This window comes from Aristolochia californica, unplaced genomic scaffold, assembly GCF_029961685.1.
Source record: "Aristolochia californica isolate CCGP_79_NKW_82.1479 unplaced genomic scaffold, dmAriCali1.0.hap1 SCAF_2, whole genome shotgun sequence".
Classification (NCBI taxonomy): domain Eukaryota; kingdom Viridiplantae; phylum Streptophyta; class Magnoliopsida; order Piperales; family Aristolochiaceae; genus Aristolochia; species Aristolochia californica.
The window spans coordinates 47485158-47510486 of record NW_027181881.1 but is presented as its reverse complement, the minus strand read 5'-3'; the positions used below and the strand labels follow the sequence as shown (position 1 = coordinate 47510486).

The window sequence follows — 25329 nt, the reverse complement described above, 5'->3', positions numbered from 1 at the left end:
GTGCGAATTCAGCATCAAGCCATCTACTAAAAGGACAATAAAGGCTTTTCCTGGCCCATACAATGAATGCATACGCAAAAAATACCTACATGTAACTTGCACATTCAATGAAGATTCTAGTCCTTGAGGAAGACAGATCCACTCGACAATCGACAACAACCATCTTTTGCACAGTGAATGAAATTTAGAAAGGGAATCCTTTCCGCTCAACTACTTTGTAGTCCTGAGCCAAGCGCTTTACATCCTTTGCTTTCAAGAAAATTTCCATCAAAACTTCAGCTACAGACTTCTCATGGCATGTAACAAATACCCTAATGAACCTTGGCTCCTTCATCCTCAATGCCCGGATCATGGCTTCTCCTTTGATCTGTGGCAGCAAACCCATTGCCTGAATCTTCTCTGCAAGAAGAAATCGTGGCCTTAAAACAGTCTCCAAATTTGAAGTTAACAAAAATGGATGCTTGATGACACTGCTTGCTGGAAGCTTCATGGTCCCAGTGATATAGACCATGTTCCTGTTAATCTTGTCAACAGAGTAAGTCAGAATGCTTGGAGAGCGACCAAAAATATTCATCACTTCCTCAAAGGACATCCCAAACTTCTCAAAAGCTGAAACTTTTTCGCAGATGGTCTCGAGTCGAGACACAGCAATGACTGCAACAACATGTTTATATAGCTTGTCATGGTTGGAAAGGCCAGTACCACGTATGTACTTAAGCTTCTCTTCATTAAGGGAAGAGCGTGCAATTATTGTTGGACGGGATGGAAGGATATTGGCTACATCTTGGTTGGTGACCCCAACAGAATCATAGAGTGCGAGACAGGGCTTCAGCCACTTTTCTGGGTCATAGTTTAAAAGAGAGGGGTTTCTGACTATGACTCGAATAAGCTTTTCTCGAGAACTAAAGAAGGATTCAAGGAAAGTGAGGCGTTGGTCAAGGCCTTTGTCAAAGCGGCAGGATAAGAATCGTGGCCGACAAGTGATTATCTTGACGAGGTCCGAACCAACAAGGCCAATGCTGCTCAGAGCCTTGACCTTGGACTGCAGAAGGTTTAATTTTGATCTATGCAAGGAAGGCTGCCGAGAGAAGATCGTGGAGATCTGAGCATCAGTACAGCCACACCCTCGAAATACATCAGCAGCGTCAGTAGGGGGTTCCGCTTCTTCTAGAGTGGTGGGTATCTGGGAAGCAGTAGACGAGAAGCCTGAGGAAGACTGGATTAGTGTTCTGGGAGGAACAGAAGCAATGGTTGGGAACAGAGTAAATAGAAAATGCAGGCATTGGAAAGCATCAGTCCTTTTAATCATCTCTCACAGGGAAAAGAGTCCCATAACTTATTTCAATAAATAAAAAGGGAATGGTCTAGTAGACTATTCATTCTCAGGAAATGAAAGAATCAAAAAGAAAATTTTGGACATATATGGTACAGGTCACCGTTTGGAAACTAGAGTGCCCATGAACCAGTCAGGAAAAGAATACAGAGTAAACCAGATCAATCACCAGCTCAAGTCATTTGTTCAGCTCTCATCGTATCAAGAAAGCTCTGCAAAATAATAAGGAAACACAAAAAAATGTTACTGAAATTATAATTGTTTGGATTTCAGATTCAACTGTTCAAACCAGCAGCTTCTCTTAACAATTTTGATTCAATTTTAAGACTCAAGATGAACACAACTATGAAAAAAAAAAAAAAATTTTGGAGCCTGCTATAAGAAAATATAAGTCTTTGCTCGCACCAAAAGATCCAAATTGAGTCTACAAGGAGAATTATGTCATTCTGCAGAGGTCTTCTCTCATCTTGTTTACTTAGTTATACATTATCTATGCAAATTTGACTTTTGTGTGATCAGTTATTATTGTAATGCAAAATGTCACTTTCTTCATTGTGAGACAAAAGTGATTATTACCATTACTGACTAACTACACATTTATTGTGAATAGTGATCTATTTAGCCGACTCAATCAAATAACCTTGATCAAAGATATTAAATAGGTAGGGAGACCAGGCAATTCCCTCTCCTTTTCAACTTCATCGCTGAATATATCTCTTCCATGGTCTACTCAGCAAGGGAAGTTGGATGACTCTCTCTAGTAGCTGATCAACGGGAATTTTTTGATGTCCCTCTTCTGCAATTCGCCAATGACACAATTTAGTTTGGTGACGGCACCTTAGACCAGGTCAAGAAAATCAAGGCTATCCTGGGCCTATTTGAGATTTCTTCTGGTTAGAAAATCAATTGGCGTAAGACCACTATTATGGGTTTTAACATTGGTGAAGAAGAGCTTCAGGTCATGGTCGCTTATCTTGGCTGCCCCCTTGCCACACTCCCCACCACATATTTGGGGCTCCCGCTATTTGATTACCACCCACATAAAAACCTTTGGTCCCTAATGATTGAGAGGAAGAATCATTGTCTTACCAATTGGCCCGGAAGACTTCTCACTAAAGCTGGCCGTCACGTCCTCATGAATTCCTGCATTGCCGGTTTTCCAATCCATTTTCTCCCTTTTTCTACCTGGCCCAACCTCCATCAGCAATCAAATAGAGAGTATCAAGAAGTGTTTCCTCTGGCAGGGAGAGAAAGATGGTTTTAAATACGATCTTGTGAACTGGAAGGACATCTGCAAGTCAAGGGCCCTTCGTGGTTTAGGGGTTAGGCTCACCAAAGACATGAATTCTGCCCTTTCTCCTTCAGCAGCTATGGAAATTCAATACATCTCCGAAAACTAAGTGCAGATCCATGATTGCCTCTAAGTTTAGAAGGCATTTAACTTGGTGGACCTCTGGAAGCTTGATGATAGTGGATCATTCTTGACTACTTCAGCCTACCTCCACATTTCTAGCTAGACCGTTGATCGTGGGATTCACCATGCCATTGTGGCCTGGTGTCTCTCTGCTCCTCCCAAGGTCAACTTTTTTATCTGGTGTGCTCTTCACAATAAAATTTTGACCATGGATAATCGCTAGAGAAGAAGCAAATTGGGTCCATCCGTTTAATGCCCCCTTTGCAACACAAAAGATGAGACTATCTCCCATCTCCTCCTTCACTGTACTTACGCATGAAGAGAGTTTGGACCAGGTTGATCAGCATGATTGGATCCAAATTTGCATCCCTAGCAGTCTCTCTGCCCCTTGTGACTCGTTGCTAGGCTTCCCCCTGCCTCAGTTGGGGAAACTTCTCCTATCGGCATGCCTCACGCACATTCCTTGGGACTTATGGAGAGAAAAAAAAAGCAGCCCCACCTTACCAGATTGGCAACCTCCACCCTTGGCGTCCTCAAGTTCAATTTTGATGGAAGTGCTCTTGGCAGTCCCGGACCTGCCGGCTTTGGAGGAGTCATCCAAGATTTTGCTGGCTCCATTCTCACTTCATATTTAGGGTTGCTGGGGACTTCTGATTCCACTTCTGTTGAGCTCATGGTGCTTCCCTAGGGACTCATCATTTTTTGTGATCACCTCTCTAGGCCCCTTATCATTGAAGGTGACTCCAAAAAGGTGATAAATTGGTGCTCCTCCTTTGCCAAACCCCCTTGGCGTCATTGGCCAACCTTTCATGACATCAAGGATATTTCCTCCTTTCTTTCTTGTTTTTGGTTTCATGTATTGAGCTCAGCAAACTCAGTAGCTAATTCTCTTGCAAAAACAAGGAGTCTCCCTCTAATCTCTAGTTGTAAAAAGAATGTTCTTTGGCTGATTGTTTCCTCTCTTTCTCGCTTGGAACCTACTAAAAGAAAGATTCAAGCAGATAGCAAAACGGATACCAGAAGTACCATGATCACATCATTTCACGGCCTCACATCGGAAGATAGTCACCAAAGAAGAAGTCGGAGTAAATTTATGACAATTACAGTGGCAGCGGAAGGGTTAACTTAAATAAATGAAGGAAGGTAAAAAAAAAAAGAATCTAGAGAGCAAACATCATCAAATGTAAATGAGTAGAAGACCAACTCTCACAGCTAGGATTATTTGTTCCGAATAGTCATTTCTATTCGAAGAAATCCAAAAACATTCAGTTAATGCGACTGTGAGAGTATCGAAAAGCAAACATCTGTAAATTTTAGAATTAAGTAGAATGAACTACTCCGACCCCAGAAGGAGCTTCAGCCGAAAATGTCATATATTCAACAAATGCAGTTGAACTCGATTCTTGATGATAAAAAGATAATAGAAAAATCATGGCAGGAGATGACAAGCAATCAAACTAAACGTTTGCAGAAGCTTCTGTCAATACGAAAGATGAAGCGACTAAAACAAAGTGTCTTTTCAGAAAACAGATGAATGAGTATTGGCACACACATCCATCTCAACCCACGTACCTTGTGGTATAATTAGGACCCCAGAGCCCTCCAATATAAATTCCAATCGGGTGATGATCGAAGCCCCTGGGCATCTTCAACTCCAAGCTTCCGTGTCTAGGGTTTAAGAAAGTAGCCGTTCTTGCAAAGAGCGAGAGTTCGCGCCCCTGAGATGGGTCCACCAGCGGCGCCAGCGAACTTTGAGCCCCGAAAGCATATTACCAAAACACGGGACTTGGCATTATATCAGGCAGCCGAAAACTCTTTGACTCAGATCGGTAGCTGGGACGAATTCTATACTTCGACTCTCTATTTTACGGCTTACCAATCCATGTATCATCCAAAGGGAGAAGGGGAGAAGCTTGGAGAGAAAAAGGTCAGAAGGGTCCAATATATTAAAATTAATTATAATGTCTTGTCCAATATAATGTAATTGTTTTATTAAGAATATAATTTAAAAAAAGGAGTATTAACCTAAGTGCACATAGGCTTTAGTGCAATCAAACTTAAACTTAACCATTAAATTTTATTTTGATTTATTTATTATAACATTAATTTATAATTATTGCCATTTGAGATTTTTATTTATTTATATTTTTAATAAAATCAAGAAAATGGTATTATTTAGTGTAAATACATCCTTGTGAATAAAGTGAGCTAAGCTCGAGTCTAACCTTCTTTTGCTCATTTTAAACTATCTTTTTTTATTTTAATCGTTTTAAGAAAATCCAAAATAAAAAGGAAAAATATACAAATAAATGAAAAATAAGTCCCTATATGTGGAGAAAAATAACAGAAAAAAACATATCTATGATCTAATGCTTTGGTTACATAAAAAAGCAAATTGACTTTGAGGCATCGAGTTCTTAATATACCATAGAAACTGTTATATCTTTGTAGATGTTGAAGCTTTCGATTCTTTGTTTTTCAGACCTTAAAAAAAAAATGTACTTTCACATAGCTTAACGGGAATGGAAAAGGAACACATAGATTTGTAAGATGATACAACAGGCAATAAACAAACTTCATTAATCCATCACATACTTACCCCCCATAGTTTACAATATACAGAAAAATATCCAAAAGTCAAAAAATTGGATAGGATCAGAAAGGTGAAAAGGGGAATGGACCTAACAACGATTCCTCGAGCTCCCTGAAGCCTCGATAGACTGTCTCAGTCTCAGTCTGTGGAAGAGGCAACCGTCGCACCTCAGTCATATACCTGAATTAAGATTTTCATTAGTCAATAACCAACCAAAATTCCAACTCAATGGTACATAAGGAGTTACGCAACTTTCAGTAGTCTGTAATCCATTATTACAAGAGATACACTTTTTTTTTTTTTTTTTTTTGAATGTTTAACCCTCACGCTAGAATTCACCCCGTGGCAAATGAGCCAAGGCCCAATCCAATAATATTCAGTAATTTGAATGATCCAAATTCTAGATAAAAAGCCTGGCAGTATGATCAGGCCATGCACCCATCAATTTAAATCTTCAGAAAATAGCAAAATGGCAAATCCCATAAATATCTCAGAATTTCAGAATTCATGACCGTGCATGTTGCCAAGCCCATAAGCTTTTTCTAGGTACTAATGGCACGCACTCAGTGAAGGGTAATCTGGTCATGCAGAGATTATGAATGATAAAAAGGAGATTTTGATTTTTCAATGTGCTTCACAAAATCTTTTCGATGTATCAATTCTCTGCCACATAAACATCGATTCGTCCAACAAATCTTGAGCTACTGATAACTAAATGAATCTCATGTCAGGAATGACTCTTACAATAGTTTCCAAGGAGACATTTTAATAAGGCACAAGAGTACAAGACAGTTATCTTATCTATGTCCTCGAACATGCATGGAAGCACAATTAAAACAAAACAGTTCAAACAGTGATACTATGTCAGATATTCATTTGCCTTTCGAGATTTTTAAGAAGAATATAGCCAGAACAACCTTCTCAGAATTTTATGAGCCAAATATATCTCCCCAAGATATCATGATTTTAAATGAACATTACAGTTGTGTTTTCCTAAAAAACCAACAAGAACGTCTATCCATTTCATGAGCAATAGATAGGACATAGAAAGGGGAAACCCCCGAGGGGCTCAAAAGAAAATTTGACCAAAACAACATGTCACGCAGACAACAAGGTAGATGGAGTTTCCAACAACAAGGCATTTTGTTAAGGTCCCATTCTTACCAAAGGGCAACCAAATGGTTTGCTTCTCTCAGGATGTGGTCCCAAGATGGTGAGAGGTGATCAGCAAATTCACTAATCTCTAGAAAGGACTTGAGAAGACGCCAATGGGGAGACAAGCACCTCTTGCCCAACTATGATCACAATTAAGCACAACTAAGTCACCTCTACTAAGGGCTGGCAGAGGAGGCATCAACTTGCCCTCCAAAGAATACATATGTCCAACAGGACTGGCAGAATAGACAAGACAGGTCCTCCCACTAACAATCCCAAATCACATCCCACCCCCATTAGGACATAGCTCCCTTGTGAGTTATGATCAATAAATTGGGCTCAAGTCCATCCCAAAATGATTATTTGAAATTAATATCTCTTCCCAACTCAAAAGTATCATGTACAGGATCATTCTATTCCTGCATCAATATGGGATTATTGGGATTATTCTTAACAATCTCCCTGACATGTGAGTCCTGTTTATGACTCTTACACACGGGTAATTTTTGGAGGAAGCTCATCATAAGCTTAGGACTTATTGCCACCCACTCAAATGATATGTTAAAATTGGAACAAAGCTCATCCCCCAACAACTAGTCAAAATTGAGGGGCTTTTCCCAAGTAATAAACACAAAATCATTCTAATCCTGGATCAATGTGGGAATATAATCTTCTAATTTTATTCTTTCCTAAATTTCCCACATCAGAATTCTCACCCCTTATCACCCCACCACTTAGATCTTTAAGTAGTGCTTCTTCACTGCTCACCATTCTACTACACAAGGCTTGGTTATCAAACAGCTGTTTTGTACAATTTTGCTTTCACCCCTTTCAGCATTCCTGAATCACATGACACCTCAGCACTGATCTCTAATCCAATAAATTGCTATATCCCCCTCAATCTTCTCTAGTTCGCATAAAGTGAAGTAAAAAAAAAGTTTTTGAATAAAATAAAGATTTTTTTTCATGGATTGGTCCTTCATCTCCTATAAGAACATGTTCTCTAAAATTCACCCAGTAAAATTGCACTATTTATTTAGTCTAAACCTCCATATAATGGTGAATCTCTCCAACCCATGAAAACAAATAAGTCTAACTCGTTCAGAGCCACCCTGTTTTGAACTTGTATAAGGTGGTCCACTTCTTCCCAAAAATAACTTGTCAAAGTTACTAAGCAATTTCCCAACTAATAAGCTCACAATCTTCCAAACCAAATCACGCGGGACTTGATAAGAACCCACTTGTGAAAGGTCCTTATCATTTCATAAAAGAGAGAGGTTAAGAGGATTAGAATAGGAGAGAAGGGAAGAAGAAAGGAGTAAAGCAGAGGAAGAGGGAGATAGAGAGAACTAGAAAGAAAAGAAAGAAGAAGGGAGGAAAAAAGAGACGGATGTTAGGGCATGAATTTGAGAGGGAGAGGATAGCAAGAGAGACTTGGAAAAGGCTTGACTGATGTCTTCCTTTAGCTAACATCCCTATTTATATGGTTATTTGAAAAACTCCTTAATTAATTAGGATTACAAAACTCAAGGAGAGATTCTAGGAAATTGAAAGGATAACATCAATCTAAATGAGATTCTAGGAATTGAAATATTACATCAATTAAAGACAAAGCTCCTTTCAAAAAAAAAAAAAAAAGACAGCTAATTTAGTAGGATCTAATCTTATCAAGAAGAGGGGGAAGGGGTTACCCTTTTTTCCCTTATGCCCCACAACCCTAGGGGATTTCTCCTTTTTACCCTTATGCTCCATATCCCTTGGGCATTTTCCCTTCATGCCCCATGCCCCGTATATTCTATCACGACTATTCTCCATAACAGCACCTCCCACATCCAAAAACGAGATGTGGAACATGCAACAATTTATATACCAACCAAACTAATTAATAACATGGGCCAGTTTCACTAAAGTGACTTGCAATATTCCAGGGTCCCCAATGGTTAACCAGTTCAACTGTATCAACTCCTATTACCAAATAGATGTTCAGTTAATTTCTTAGTGGACAAACTAAAGCAATAATTTAAAGAATTCAGCTTAATTAGTTTAAGAGCCATCGGGGACCTTTTCTACCCAGAAAATCAAACTATTTTAGATATTTAAGCTACTGCATTAGTTGATCTAAGCCATGATCTCATTTCAACACAAAAAGAACAGACATTTAGAGAGCCAGAATATAAGAAATCAGCGAAGCACATAAGAAATCACCTATTGGCTGCACTTGCAATCTTGTCTCGAATCCCTTGATTCACTACACCAGCTTCCTCCATTCTAAATGTTCCACCAAGAATCAGTGAAGCTCCACTGGTACTCGTCCCAAATTTGTGTGCAAGGACAGATGTGGCCCACTCACGAAGGACCACTAGGATTGATCGGAGAAGCCGAAGCCTGAGAGTAGGAGATGGCAAAATAGCCCCACTTAATAGCAAATGGTCATAAGCAAGTAAGATAGGCTCTGCTGCACCCTTGCATGCAGCAAGGAAAGCTCTTGCAACATCTTCGTCTCCAACAAGCTCGGCCCCTGAACTTGATCTCTCCTGCAAAGAAAATGACATTTTTCTTTTCAGAATGGTTAGAAGCTTTTACTCAAAGCAGTAGTAGTACACAGTTGCATGCTACAAGGGGACATTGCCCTAATTTTACAAAGGAAGGAAACTCCCGAAGGCAGGAGACACCCTCTTTAGCTAAATGATCAGATAGGCCATTGGCATCAAAGGCCAGGCAATTTCAAGAAGGAAAAAGAAGAGTGACAGACATACACAGAACAACAGCAAGAGAGAGAGAGAGAGAGAGAGAGAGAGACTTCTTTTTTAAAGATAAGAAATTTTATTGAGAAAAGGGCAAAGAACCCAAAAAATACAACAAATCAGTAAGCAATTTAGTGAGCAACTTTATTGGGCATTTGCCTTGAGATTGTAAATGAATCACACAGCAATCAGGAACCAAGGCATCAATAATTTTTCCTTTCAAGGATAATTTTAAATAAAGAGGAAGAGCAAGATATCCTTTTTTTTCCTTGACTGTTGAACCCCTACCTTGGTGAAACTTGATCCCAAGACCTCACACTAAAAACCCTTCCATGTGGCCTTGAGCCAAAGGCCCAACCCACCAAGGTATCCTTTTTTGAAAATGCTGATTTTGTTAGAAGCCGAAAGGCCAACAAGCAGGATTACAACTTACAACGCTACAGGAGGGTTAATTATGACAGAAATTTTACTGAAAGCTAAATGAGTACTGAATACTTATACCCAAAGCAATCAAGGGTGCATATGGATTTAAGCAATACGACCAAGATACTGAAAGCATATGGAACTGATAAAATTGGTTCCATAAAACTCAAGTATAACATCAGGAAATAACTCAAAATGAATGCAAAAAAATGTTACCTGTGCCGCTTTCTCCAGCTGAAGACACAATGTATCAAAAGGTAAAGGAGCACCATCTCCCGGATAGATCAAGGATCCAACCCTCTTCAGTACAGAACAGGCTTCTGCCACTCCACCTCTGGAAAGAGCTTGATCGAGAAGTCGAGCCCAAGTTTCTCGGACAATACTGCTATCTGTATCTCCTGAATAGTTTGCAAAATGGAGCATCTCAAGGCATATCTGAGACAAGAATAACCGAGCATGAAAAAAGGTTACTTCAGTGAAAAGTCTCCAAAAACATATATGGGAATTCATAGTCACACACACAATGAAGATTTAGGTGATGGGAGTATGTGATGTTTGTCCGCTGCCCAAGTCATTAGTTGGGTCTGCCATCCCCTTCAAAGAATAGGGGGCAGATGATATTTAATAAGATAAACAGTCAAACAAGTTTGAATATCTGAAATACTGACTCTAACCCATCATGTCTTACAATGAAAAGGTGCCAAAAGATGGTTTTAGGTAAGTCATCAAAAGATGCAAATACACCCAAGAGAAAGAATCAGTACCTCCCAAAACTCAAAGGGGACTGCATATTCATTGTACAACTGAGTTATGCTCTTCAAATCTAGCGAGAGCTCCCTCGCCTTCTCTTTTGCCGTTTTTGACAAATTAGTTTCAGCCAATAGACTTCTTTGATGAAAAGCATCACTTTCGGCCAATTCATTTGTGCCAGACATTTCCTCCATCCTGGATGCCATGGCCTCCAGCTCTTCCTTGATTTTCATTTGAAAACGAAGGACAGAAAGTTTTCCTTCAACCAAATCAAGCAAGCCATTATCAAGAGTAGCCCCGGGTGAATTTATGGCTACAACACTGCCGGTTGCACTTTTTGCCTGTAAAACTGCATTACTGAGATACTGGCGCCTGGAACAACCAATAAAGAACACAAATACCAAAAGTTAACAGCAGGATTCATAAAAACATTTTTTCATACTTCTTACAAACACATTACTTGGCCATTCATTGAACCAAGTTGCTTCTGTCTTGTTGCTATAAAGAAACCAATAACTTACAAAAAAAAAAAATCAATCACTGCAAGAAGCAAGTCTTCTAGTTTTTAGTTTTAACTTAAATTTAGTACTGATGAATTGGGCCTTTGGCTATAGGTTCAAGTCTCACTGGGGGAAGGAGCGTATTGTGCATGAGCAATCAACATTCAAAAAAAAAAAAAAAACTTCATTGCTAAAAGAACTAGAATAAATAATCTTTCAGCCCACCTCTGCTCCAGCGTTGGGCCATCTGCTGCATTGGTGTAACGCCTTTCAGCCAACCTCAACAAGACATGAGTTGCAAGGACATGCTGCCTTTTCAACACGTAATACCGTGCAAGAAGCTCAAGGTATTTTGTCTGGTTACAAGCTTCTGGCAAATGTCTAACTGGAGTTGAAGTTGATGTTACTGCAGAAACTGCCCCAACCTACAGAAAAAGGTTTGAAATGGTAACTGATTAAGAAATTTAAAAGACAATCAAATGCAAATGACATGGAATTTGTGGTGGATTCAAACAATTAAAGGGAAAGCAGTATATAAGATGTGTGAACCTCTTGTATTGGCTCTCTGCCAGCACTCTGAAGGAAGGACACCAAATCTTGACCTCCATACTCCAATAATTCATTCTCAAGGCCAAGATCAATCATTGCACGGTACAAATGCTTATGAAAAGCTTTGTCAGGCCACTGGATGCTAAGTTGGACAATTTGGCGTATATATTTGTCCCTAGAAGCGGGATCAAGGACAGCCAGCGGACCACTTCTAACGGAGCTACCAAACTCTCTTTGTGTGAATCCCCTATCACCCTTGAGAGACTGAAGGGCACTGGTGATTATTGCATAGCACTGTTCACGTTGTTTAAGAGCATTTTCTCGATGACTTGGTTCAATCTGGTCATTTAGCGCATCACCTGAAGGATCTAGAGACTGAGCCTTTTGCAGAGGCAACCGAACTACAGCTTCATAAAATCTACAATAGGCAAAAGTAGACAGTGACAATAATTTTCACATCAATCACACAGCAATACAGTAAGAAAGATGCCTCAATTAGATGTGAGATAGGACGAGAGAAGCAATCACAAAGTACACAACTGTTTAACTAGAAGTCCACATAAAGACAACTTCTACCTCCAAGAAACAAATTAAAACTTTAAGCTTGCAAAGCAGCATTACATATATAAATAAGCCTGTTTATATAAATACATCTTTATCAAAAAAAAAAAAACTTGCGAAGCAGAAAAGAAGTGGTGACTTTTGGACTTCTCACATATAAATGGTGTGTTTGCCTGGTAAGGAAAAAGTCTCTGAACAAACATTTCATTGTTTCAAAGTCAGATGAAGTACCAAGTTTGGAGGACCTGAACCAAGATATTGTACGAAACATGAGAATTAATGCATAAAAGTCGAATTGAACCATTGAGATGGTGGTTCCAACTGAGTTCAGCCCCTAAAGGGACTAGTTATTATCATAAGGTAATTTTTATAAGACTTAACATTTTGAATTTGATCTATATACTTTTTTTTTCATACTAATACATATATTTAAGTATGACATATTGGCAAGTATTTTATATTTCATTCAAAATTGTGTGGTTCTTTCTCGTTCATATTCATTTTCATCAGTCTTTTAGATCATCCATCTCTATCTGGTCAATTGATTTTTCATTTAAAAAAAAAAAAACTTGGGGGGTTCAGGTCCCAGGTCTTGCATTTTACAATTGAAAGCTTTGAGTGAAACCAAGGTTCTATTCAACAGGACCATTTTTGCTGGTAAAACCGGATCAGATAGCCAGGTCCACTAATTCCAATGCCAGAAAGGTGTTTTTTAAGAACGTGAAACAAGCCCAGTTCCAGTTGAATACAGTTCAAGAGGCTGGTCCATCCAATTAGAAAATTGATGGGAACAGTAAAGGCAGGCCCTAAGCCACAAGTAAAAGTACAAAGATAATAGGTAATCTTCTACATGAGATCATGCAATGAATCAAAGAAAGCTATTCTTTGCTTTTATGAAAGGCAGAGGCAACCAATTTTCCCAAAAATAAAATAAAAAGAGAGCCAATTTTCAAAAGGAAAAAATTAATAGATAAACTTTAATCAAATAACTTCACCAACAGATGGCTCACCTTAAGTCCTCAAATCGTTTGCATACAGTTCTCAAATCTGCAGATTCAGGAACTTTAGTTAATACATTGAAAGCTTCCCTGGCAAGCTTTTCCTTCTCCTCCGTGTCAATAGTGATGGCAGCTCTCTCCAAACAATCCACCGCTAAGAAAAATTTGTAGTCAGATTCATTATAGTAGCTTGGACAGCCTTCTCGAAGCTTTGTGCTGATATCATCTACTGTCCCCTGACCATCTGGCCCCACATAGTACTGGAAAAAAGAGAAAATTAAAAGCTCAAACAAAAACAAAACCATGACCAAATATTCCTGATGTTTGCCCTCAAATGCCAATATTAATGCAACAGAGAAAGTTCATCAACATAATTATTCAGGTAGGAACTTTTTTTCATTTTCTTTTTTTAGGTTGACAAAAATAGACATTTACATGGAGTTCAAGAAAGCTGATTTATATTATAGTTATAAACATTCTCCTGGTCTGCCGGCTGTTCCTACTTTCATATGATAATATACTGACAGAAATTATAATTTTAAGAGCACATCTAAACAAGAAAGAATCATGAGATAAAGCTATTACTTTATCTCCCCTGGAAGCAATCTTTATGAATTCTCATTTCTCATGGCCATCAAAGACAAAAGCTTTTTATACATCTTGACAAATATTGTTAATAATTAGTAAATTAAACTATTTCGAAATTGCAATTTAAAAAAATAATAATACAAACAAGATAATGAAAATTAGATTAATAAAGCTTTTAGTACTATTTTGAACATAAAACTGCTCTGATGAGATATAGCTTATGGATATCCTAATATGGCTAAAACAGATTTGTGAATCCAATTACCTCCATAAGTCCAGCTATAAGTCTAGTAGCAAGCTGTTCACCTTCCTCAGAACAAACTAGCTGATGGAATGTCAACTGAACTAATTCTTGCCTTATGTTGGCATCTAAATTTTGCACTAATCGAGTGATGTGATGCTGGGAAAGAAGTTGAAGCAAGAAGAGAGCTTCACCAGACCTTCGAAGCAACCTCCTAATCAATTCCATTGCCCTCACCTGAGAAAAAAACTTGCTAAATCATGTTAAGATGCATAAATTTTTATTTTGATAATGGTGATTAAGATGCATAGAGTAAAAAATGACAATGCACAAGCACTGGCAATCTACCTCCATGGCAGCCAATTCAGCTGGACTATACGGGAGCTTTTGCCTTTTATTAGATACTACCCCGTTACCTACATCCGAACCTCGAGAATAAGAACCAAATAGATTCCTTGCCAAGCTCTGATCACCACCTCCAAAATCAGTATATGTTCCATATGAAATGGATCCTGTTACGTCTCCTAGGCCCACAACATAACCATATAACCCCCTCCTCTGGTTCTTTCTTGACCGTAAAAACTGTTCGAGTAAACGGATCTTACTCTCAATAACTTGCATTGTCCTCACAGGGAGCCTGCAAACCACCACTCCAGCATCAGAACCTAGTTCGCCCCTGACAACCATAACAGGTAACTCCCATATGGGTAATAGCAGTCTTGAAGAGCACAAACAAAGCCCTTCATGGGCACCTGAAAACACAGGTTCCGCTTCTTGAACAACCTGACCCATACTGAACCCTCCAGGTGGAGTGCGGGTACTTGACAATGCTGTATTAGCACTATCAAGCTGTGGCATGCCAACAATTCGTGGATCCTCAAAAGCTTCAGCAGCTTTTTCAGCAACAGAGTTACTTATCAAGGCTTCTTCTACACTGATCAGCTTAGCAGCCAACATCAAACACATTGCAGCAGCCTCTGCAGCCCCAAAGCGGTTAAAGAAATCCTCTAATATTGGCCTTGGGGCATTAGACTCCAACAACCTCCGAAGGATATCAACAGGCCTGTTAAAGACTATTTCCATCATACCCATGGTGCTAAAAACAACCACTCTTCTCCGAGGTAAAATATGCTGAGTTGCTAAATCTCCCCTGGCCCACAACTTGGTAGACATCTTTTCAAAATTTTCCCCAAATCCTTCAAAACCCAAAGATTCTGAATCCACATAAAGTGACAGTATAGTAGCTGCAGTATCAGGCAAAGGAAATACATCAGCTACATTAAGCATTCTACCCTCAACAGGTAGGGAGGATACTGATTCCCTTAGGGCCCTTGAACTTCTTCCGCTTACTCCAAAATTTCCTGTTTGCAAAGGTTGTGTACTTGAGTCCTTATTCACTATCAGAAGAGAGGACATTGTTGAAGGCAACGAATCAGAGAGGACAATAGTGCCAGAGGAGTAATGAGCTGCTTCAATTTTTAAAGTAAGATCCTCAGAGTTAGATCTAGCACCTTGAGGCATGACACCAAAGGTAATCCCACTACTAATACCCAAGGGAGGTGAAGGACGAGTAGTGATAACTTTTAAACAACAGGGCCTTTGATGGGAATTACTTAATCCTGTTAAGCCTCCAACGGAACCATTATTTCCACCTGAAGGTGAAGTAGAAAGATACATTCTCCTGCCATCAGATAAAACTGCAACAAGTTGTAACCATTTTGATTCAACTGTAGATAAAGGTGCTATACAAACTATGGACGGCTTCACTGCACGAGAAACTGATCTAGACCCTGGAGACCGTCGTGCTCCATACTGGGTCTCTCTTTGATCTACCAAGTTACGTTCCTCTGCAATTTTTTTTACTGGGCCCTCACCATATACTCCTAGATCAAACACCTGAATCTTCATCTCTTCTGTCCGAGTGTACAAGATATGCCTCTCGTTATCAACAACCATATCAACAATTGGATCGACAGCTCCAAATTTAAGGGCAGTTGGTATAACCCATCTAAGAAACCAAAAAATAAAAAAGGCCACATTCAGGTACAAAACAAATTTCATAAAAAACAGCAAGTATCCATCCACTTTGTTCAAGTATATGAAGAAATCTGATCTTTTAAGAAAAGTTAAAGAGTTTTATTGTACATTGGGATCAGAACACAGAGTCCTAGTAAGATTAATCTAAATGTAATATCTGATATAAATTAACGGATTTGAGCAACTCCATCTCCAGATTTAAATCTTTTTCTTTTCTTTCCCTCTCTTCTCTCTCCTACTTTCACTCTTCAATTTCATTCTTTTCTTTCTATTATGAAGCCCTCGACTTTTAACACTTCAAAGCAGTGTGCCCTTGCCCAATGGCAAACAGGCTCACATACAGGAATGAGAAAAAGTTGCAATACTGAAACAACAACTTTTACAGCTGTAATAGAAGTTTCTGTGGTAAATAATAGTAAGCAGAAGCAGTGATAAAAATACAGTGCCTTCAAGCGTACCCCACATAAGCATGATATGGATTTCTAATGGTTTTTAATTACAATAAATCTAATATTTTTCTCTTATCTAAAGCAGAAGTCATCACAATAGTATCCCTTTATTAATTTCTGTTGAGAGCCAATAGGATATAATTTCTTAAAAGTAAGAACCGAGACGTGGATAAGCATATAAGAGTCTGTTCAATTTGGTGATAAAATTAAAAAAAGAGGGAAAGGAGGCTGGATTCAAGTCCAGCCAACCTTGGCTGCCCCACCTTTTTCCTCTGTAAAGAAGTTACTTTTATTGACAAGAATGTCAATCTTTTTTTTTTGTTTACAATGATGTTATTTATCTTCATTTTATCATTAAAAATTGATAAAAAATTAAAATCTCAAATGAATATCAACATGAATACATGGGGTAATAAATAAATGTAGAGAATAAATTAATATTTTGATTATTTAATTCAAATTTAAAGATTAAACAGAAAACCGGGTACACTTAAAACTTTAGATGGACTTAGGTCCATACACCTTTTTTCATGAAAAATATCAGTTGCTTTTACAATAAGTCAGACTCAAGATACATGCAGAATGGTAGTTTTTTTTTTTAAATAATGGCAACTCCATTGAATAACAAGGATAACAAAAGTTAATTCTTCGCCAAAACTTTAACTATTTGTAAAAAAAAAAAAAAACAAGGATAACAAAATTACAAAAGAGTAGCACACTTACAAGAAGAGCGTGCTAAAATGAACAAACACAAGAAAGACATAAAAAAACCACAAACCTCCAATATAACTGCCCCCTAAGAAAACACCCCCTAAGAAAACACGCAGTCAACCAGACTCAATAGGATAAGACTCACTCTAAATGGGACAGTATTCACTGACACCCACCCTACCCAAAGAATCAGCTATCCTATTCACATTCCTAACTGTGTGGAACCATAAACCCCAAAGAGACACAACTTCATCATAAAGGACCAAAATCTTCAATAAGGGGATGTGTTACAGCCAAGAAGTAACCAATAACCATTTGAGAGTCTCCCTCAAAAACAAGAAAGGAGAAGCAAAATTCTGTCTAAAAAATTCTTAAAACTACAACACCATTATTTTTTTCTCAATGCTGTCATCATCATTATCATTATTAATAGAAGAATTTGGAAAGGGCAATTCAGGAGAAAACTTTTTGAAAGCAGCAAGAATGAGATTTTATTATCAGAAAAAAAAAGATTACGAGGAGCTGGAAGAGCAACAAGCAAAACCTAATAAGATCAATAAATAATCCAACTTAAAAACAACGAATGGAGTAAAATTATCACTGGAAGGAGTTACTGTGTTTAGAAACTGTGATGCCATATAAGTTTTGGAATTCAATTAACAAGATAAAGACTTCTAGAATATTTTCCACGATATTAAACTCCAGATTTTATGCTTTCTATGTATATTATTCATAATAGAGAGGAAGAAGAGAAATAAAGAGAAATGGGGGAGAATTTATTTTCTCAGGACAATTTTTTCTCAACATGAAACAGAACTCTCCAAGTATGAATGTCACTTCTTGTTACCATAATAAAGCAAATAATACAGTAACACTAACACAGATATTACAGTCTGATCATTAATGGAATTCTGAGATTTGCAAACCCAAAGACACTAACCCCTTGTCCCCCTTGTTACTACTAATATAAATACTATTATTTTTGTTGTTCCTTTGCTATTACATTTTTCTTGTAGCCTTTTTTTTCAATTGAATGTTGATTGCACCTATTATCCCAAGGTGAGAATTGTACCCAAGACCTCAAACTATAAACTCCCCCATTTGACCATTGAATCAAAGGCCCAAGACCTCAGAACAAAGTTTCTCTGCTGCATTATGACCATATTAGATTGAAAACTTGGGTAGGTACGCTCATCAAGAAGTTTTGTCATCCTCCTTTCTTGTAGTTATTACTACAGAGAAGAAAGAAAGGGAATAAAGTCAGCAAACCTGTCAAAAAACTTACATATTCATAATGAAGCAAAAAATATCGGGGGTTTGTTGGTGGTAAAGGTTATTTAGAGAAAGAATGATGCAGTCACTTCCATGTTTTATCACCGTTCTAGAGCCTTTCAAACATGGTCGCTGAGGCAATGCATGTTGCAGCGTATCAGATATTCTGTGATTTTTGGTTTTAGCGACTTTATAACTGAATCAGATTGTGTCAACTTACTACTCTCATAAAGAAAGAATTCAAATTAGTCGTGACTGGATTTCGCTCTTTTGATAAACTAGGAGTTCTAAAATTTAAGATATAATTGAAAGTCTATGTTCTGCCCCTCATCCACATGATCTCTTCTTTTTCTTTCCACAAACTTCTTTTCTTATTTTAATTAATAGACTTGTAGAATTTCGAGATACTTCCTCCTCTCTGAATGAATATTTAGTACATGAAAGAAATTTGAAAAGCATAAAACCAGCATTCATGTGATATAACAAGACACACCTTGAAATGAGACTACCCAAACCTGCTGTGATGCAAATTTTACGACAACGTTTCTGCCAGCCAGACCCACTTGTGTACTGCATCTCATAAATGTGACCATCACGGCCTGCCATAAAAATATGACCTTTATCTGTACATGTAATGCATGTCATAGTCACTCCATCAGATGGAATGGAATACTCAGGTAAAGGCTGCAATGAAATTTCAGCATATGGATCCCCACCATCTCCACTTGCAGTGCAGCATACCCCAAGAAGAATTAGCTAGCACATAAAGTATGTGTCAGAAAAGACCAATATCATATAAATGTCAGACCAAGTCAGTTTGCATACATCCATGAGTGCATTTGTATACTAATGCATATATGACTAAATTAAGGACCAAAAAAATCCATGAACCTTCACTGAGGGGGCAAATTTGAGTTTTGGGAACAAAAGAGAAAAAACAAAAGTTGAAAACAGAAAACGTTCCATGCTATATGTATATATTAAGGATAAAAAAAAAAAAAAAAATCCATGGACCTTCACTGACATGGGGCAGTTTTAAGCTTCGGGAACCAAAGAGAAAAAAAAAGTTGAAAAGAGGAAATGTTCCACTTATACTCTGAGAAGCAATAAAAGGCAATAGACTGAAAGAAGAACAAGTATAGAGTTACATCACTTTTAATAGTTTATCTTATAACATTTCCAAAAAAAATAAAAAATAAAAAATAGTTTATCTTATTATGTAGTTCTGTTATGACTATTGTATCTTATCCTGATGTAAGTACTTGTACATGTCTATAAGTAAGAAGTAAGAAACATACGCATCATGGGTAATCTGGCCAAAATCTTTCATGGTATCAGAGCTCTATCACCTAGGCTTCTTTGAGGTTGATCAAAAGCTTCCTTTTCTCTTCCAGGGCTTCAACCAAAGATTCATGTCGTACCTCTAGTATGACTCATGTTAGTCCTTAGTATCAATTGAACTTAGTCACTCCAATAATCTTGTCTAGATATCTATTTTCCTACTTGTCTTGAAATTTTTTAATGCCTATTCCCACATTGATGGTAACTCTGTCTATCCATCCCAACCATTACTCATGATAATGTGGAAGAACCAAATCCAGATTAAATTTCCTAGCTCCAGATAGATACCACAATTATTTTTTGGATCAATGCTACTTTGTCTAAAAAAAATCTTAAAATTGTTCTCTTTACAATGACCACAGCAGCAAGGGAGTTATGGTTGGTTATTGAAAAATAATTTCTTGATCAAACTTCTTTTAGTCATTTTCATCTCAAACATAAGTTTTATATATTAAAGAAAGGTCAATTATACATGATAGCTTATTTACATAAGCTTAAGCATCTCAGTGACTGTCTTAAAGCCATCGGGCACCTAATTTCCTATATTGATTTGGTTCTTCAGGCTGTCTCACAGTTTATGCATCAACTAAGAGGCTCACATCTTAAAGCAGTCAAATGAATTAAGTATCTCAACAGATCTTTACACTATGATCTACATATTATGAGTTCCCGCACTCCTTCTCTAACAATGCATTCTGATTAAGTTGGCTTGCATGTCCTGATACTTGAGCGTCTAATGAAAGTCTTTGTATATTTCTAGGTTAAAATTTGTTAAGTTGTCAGCAAATAAACAACCAACTATCTTAAAATCTATGAGAGAAGCAGAATATAGATCTATGGCTGCTTCCATTGCAGATTGAGTCTATATTGAAAAACTCCCTCTAGAGCTGGATTTTCCCTTAGATACTCCAGAGACACTCTACTGAGACAATATCAGTGTAACATATTTGGTAGCCAATCCTATCTTTCATGTCAGACAAAGCATATGGAACAAGACCAGCATTTTGTTTGGGAAAAAGTGATAAATGGTGACCTTGTTCTCAAGCATATGCTCTTGGCAGTCAGATTGCTTATGTGTTCACAATTCACAAAATCTATCCAGCATTAGTTTTCGACAGTTGAGGATAAATCTTCACATCTCCGCTAAGAAGACTCAGATTGAGCAGGGTTGATAGAATAACAAGTGTTTTTGTACTTTTACTATTTTATCTTTTACTATTTTACCATTTGTACTAGCTGTAGTTCTGTTATCGCTATTGTATCTTATCCTGATGTTACTGCCCATACTTGTCTACAAATAAGAAGTATCCCCACACATCATGGGTTATCTGGCCAAAATATTTCGATACACTAAACATCTTTTATTATAAATAGCAGGGGCTTTACTAGGACAACTTTTGAAAGCTACATCTCTACCTAAGCAAACATTTTTTACCTTCTTGCTCCAATGCTTTTGGTCACAAACATAAAAGAGTCTAAAAGTCAAAAAGCAAGAAAAACGAAAATCCTTTGCTTAAGAAAGTCAAAAGAAGATTTTGCAAAATATTAGGATATTGTGTAACTGAGACAACTTCAGGAAGGAAGTTTGATCAGAATGGATTCAAAATTGCAAAAGAAAGTCCAAACAAACCCATGATCACCATAAACTAACATGTAACCAAACAACTATTTTTGTAAGCTAGGAATAAGACTGAGACCAGCCAAGATAGACTGAAACTGTACATGCCAATTAGCTTGTTAAGAGTCAGGTGTATTTCAGTAATTTCTCGTGGGGTAGACCTTTGATTTGCAAGACAAAAAGGTCGAGGTTTGAGCATTTAAAGAGGTGTAGTTATTATGTAATTTCTTTAGGTTATGAAGGCTTTTTTATTTACTTGGATATAATTCCTTAAGTTAGGGGTTTTTTGGTCATTTTGTAAAGAGACTTAAGTGATGAATAAGACCTAATGAGGGCTTGATTTCTCCTCCACTCAGCAGGCTGTACAGCAGGCCTTTCTCTCACTCTCTCTATTCTTCTCTCTCTCTTCTATTTTTACTTTCTAACATAGCTAAACTCAACACTAAGTCTGGCTGTTTTGTCAAATGAACTCTACACAGATTACCTGGAGCATTGGAGAACATGAAGACAGATGAGATGGAATGAGGTCTTTGTGACAGTATCTAATGGTCTATAAGAGATGCAATTAATAAGATTTCAAGAAAAGAGGTGAGGGACAGAGATGTACAGACTTTATTCAAGCTGCTCCAAGCAATGAGGCAAAAAAGTGTTTTTCCCTTCTCAACTGTCTTATTGGCATACTACCATTTGAAACTGAAATGACAAAGAACAATAGTATGACATTCTAACAAAGTTCACAAATTTCAGTTTGTTCATTATGATTTTTGCTATACGCAACCAATATATGTGTTTTTAACTCCTCAGAAAAACTTAACGTTTATACATGACTGGAAAAAACATGCAAAAATAAAAAAAGAAAAAATAATCTCTTCTAAAAATGGCTCTTCAATGGCTAAGACTCTTTTAAAAAAACAAAAAAAATTATTAATCAACTAAACAGAAGACAACCAGTACCACCTCTCAGAATTGGAAGAGCAACCGGTCAGATTTATAATGTAAAACATAAAAATAATCATCTGGAGTAAGCAAAGAATAATCAACTTGGGATTTTTTTATTTTTTTTTTGAGAAAGGTGATGCTTTACCTTAGCTAACAAGAAACAACAAGAGGGTGGCCAGAAACAAAGAGAGATTGCAAACTGACCCCTTCGTTGACATGTTTTTCTGCTTAACTATTGGCAGATCTTTTACATGGAACCAAGAAAATTACAAATCCAAGCAATACTATTAATCGCTTCTACTGCTTTCCAGTGCTTCCAAGAGGATAATCATCATGGGAATGGGAATAGTTACTTCAGTAACTGCTAAATTTTGAAAAGTGTGATGTTTTCTAAAGTCAAAACAACATAAGAATTAATCCCAACATATAACTGGAGGAAGGTTCACCTTAACAGCCATGCTGCAGTTCAAAAGAAATGGTGTTTGACCCTAGAGCTATCCACACAAGAGTTAAGTAGCAAAAGTTATTTCATTTAGAGATCATAAAGCCATTGAGAGCTTCTACTTCCACTTGATTTAGACAAAGATAAGCATCTAGATGAAAAATTAAATAAAAAAGGAAAAGCTTAAAAATTTTCCATTGAGAGCTTTCACTTTCACTTGATTTAGACAAAGATAAGCATCTAGATTAAAAATTAAAACATTAAATAAAAAGGAAAAAACTTAAAAAATTTCCTACCTCAACAGGAGTAGCCAAGACTAAAAGATACTGAATGGCTTCAATAAAAATACCAGGCTTAGATTTGACAAGTCCAACAGCACAGATTGCTTGTTCCTCACCAGTGTACTCTGGGCATTGACCATCCCTAACAGGAAAAAACAACAGAATGAAGCAAAAAACTACAGACTTTTCATTTTCCAAATAGTGAGTAGGAATATAAAAATGTCGACTTTCTAAGGCTGGTCCCAAACACCCTGGGACCGCATAATATTTTGTTTGATATAAATAATACAATTAAATAAAAAAGAAAACAAAAAATACCAACTGCATCAATAACTACTCCAGTAATAAGCCCCTAAAGCTCCCGATATGAAGAATAAAAAGTACAGGGTACAAACTCTTTTGTTCAAGGGAACCTGTACCTGCTTTTATCAATTACACAAGGCCATATAAAATGAGAAAACAAGTTTCATGAAATGAATCATACTCACCCTATGAAAGACCCACCATGTATTTTTTATCGCATCATACTCACCAAGAAAGCAGTGATATTTCCAAATGAAACAACAACATATAACTAAAGAACATTAATAAATCACCATTAAAAAACATTAGTATGTCCATTCTTTATCATTTTTTTTGAAGAAAAAAAAATACATTTCGTTTTCGTTTGAATATTTCAATGTTAAAAGCTGGTCAGATTCACACTGATTGAAAATTTACAATTTATTAGAGAGAAAGCAAAATCATCCAACAGGGTATTTTCTGGACATGAAGCGTACAAATAATAGATTTACAATGATTAAAATGGCAACTGTAGGCATGTTACTTTCCAAAACTACGCCTCCAAAAAAGAAAACTAATTATGGGCTTATTGGGCCTTAGCTTCTCATTCAGATCAAAATTCTCACCATTTGTCAAAACGCCAGAGAAACAATGAATTATCCACAGATGCCCAAGCTCGTCTTATCTCTGGAAAAATACCACACAAAGCAGTCCCTTCTCCACCTGCCGCATTATATCTTTCAACAAGTACAGGTGGAAGCTCTCTTGTATCAACCACCTCGACTGAAGGGGGCCACTGCAAGAAAGCATCGAACTATCAAGGATCTTTTTATTCTATCAGAATAGTCAACATTTCTGAGTGGTCTAAGTACAGGACACTAATCCTTGTTGCAAAACACTGTCGTTGGTCAGTACTATTAAGTCCAAAACTATTACCGATGTGGCAAGATAACATCTAGTAACAACAAAACACCGAAAATATGAATAAAAATGTAGAAATGTTATACTTCGATGACTCTTTGGAATTTTAGCACAAGGACGTCTTTAATGTAGCTGTCATGCACTCATCTATCAGCTTGTCCGAGTGAAAATGAGGTTCAGAGGAACCATTCGAAATAATCATTTTTTTTCTGATGCTCTAGTGACTATGATCAACAAAGCCGATGGAAGGCACATGACTATCTTCCAAGCTACAAACTATTATAGGTAAAAATGTAATCGGAAAAAAAAACTGACAGACGGAACTATAATCGTTGATTGGACTACCTCTTTCGGATGGGAGGAGTAGGGATGAATTGCATATCTGGAAGCTTCTAGAGCCTCTTCAAGATCGGCCTGTGACGAGATCTCTCGGCCAATGCGGTCGCTGATGACACGCCCTGCAGCGGCCACGTCCGGCAAGACAGTCTCATCTTCCCACGACATCATTGAGAAAAACTAGGCGACTGGTACGCTGTAAAAGACAGGAGGGTTTTTTTTTTGGTGGGGGGAGGGGAGGGGAGGGGTTTCGGAATTGGCGGGTTTTCGTGGGAAAAATTCGTAGTTTGAAAACGCAACTGACCTAGGGGGCGTTCGTTTGACGCAAAAGACAGGAGTCGCAGAACTCAGACCGACAGGACCAGCCCGAACCGAATCATAACGGTGAGTCCGATTTGCAAGAATCAAATGTGAGTGAATAGTGTGGAAAATCTTTGCCTCCGTGAAAAACGACCGCGTGTATCGTTTTATCGTCACAACCTTATAATGAGAAAAATGCCGCTGGACAGTCGACTAGCTCCATGCGCCTCTATATATATATATATATATATATCTTCAATTTTCAAACCAGGCTGCAATACGTTATGTCAAGGGGATTGAAATTCTCATCAGAATTCCATGGCGACAAATTCGTTTGGTATGAGCACCTGTCTTAGCATTATAAAAAAATTTGGATTGAAACGCAGGACTATTGGGGCTGGGTTGCCTGCCCACCACATACAAGAGCAAATTGTGTCTAAACCTGTGATCCTCACTCCTCAGCACCTAAGCCTCATGCTGTTAGCAAAAGTCCAACAAAAGGATTGTGGCGGTAATACGTCCTCATCATAGGGCATCTGCTGAGCAGTCTT

The 25329-nt window shown here is 37.6% G+C and overlaps 2 protein-coding genes across 2 annotated transcripts; both read right to left on the bottom strand.

Moving 5' to 3' along the window:
• Nucleotides 1-27: 27 nt before the first annotated feature.
• LOC137956715 (transcription termination factor MTERF2, chloroplastic) lies at nucleotides 28-4628 on the bottom strand. Its single transcript, XM_068804306.1, has 2 exons — nucleotides 4320-4628; nucleotides 28-1545 (listed from the first exon to the last, which is right to left on the bottom strand). Exon 2 carries the CDS (start codon nucleotides 1307-1309, stop codon nucleotides 185-187), a length of 1125 nt encoding a protein of 374 aa, XP_068660407.1. The 5' UTR covers nucleotides 1310-1545; nucleotides 4320-4628; the 3' UTR covers nucleotides 28-184.
• A 661-nt stretch (nucleotides 4629-5289) lies between these two features.
• On the bottom strand, nucleotides 5290-24808 carry LOC137956299 (nuclear pore complex protein NUP155). Its single transcript, XM_068803739.1, has 13 exons — nucleotides 24488-24808; nucleotides 23848-24017; nucleotides 22955-23081; nucleotides 18812-19074; nucleotides 14198-15857; nucleotides 13874-14086; nucleotides 13033-13280; nucleotides 11462-11879; nucleotides 11138-11337; nucleotides 10427-10784; nucleotides 9879-10097; nucleotides 8701-9029; nucleotides 5290-5520 (listed from the first exon to the last, which is right to left on the bottom strand). The coding sequence occupies exons 1-13, from the start codon at nucleotides 24647-24649 to the stop codon at nucleotides 5403-5405; spliced, it is 4485 nt and encodes a 1494-aa protein (XP_068659840.1). The 5' UTR covers nucleotides 24650-24808; the 3' UTR covers nucleotides 5290-5402.
• Between the last annotated feature and the right edge of the window lie 521 nt (nucleotides 24809-25329).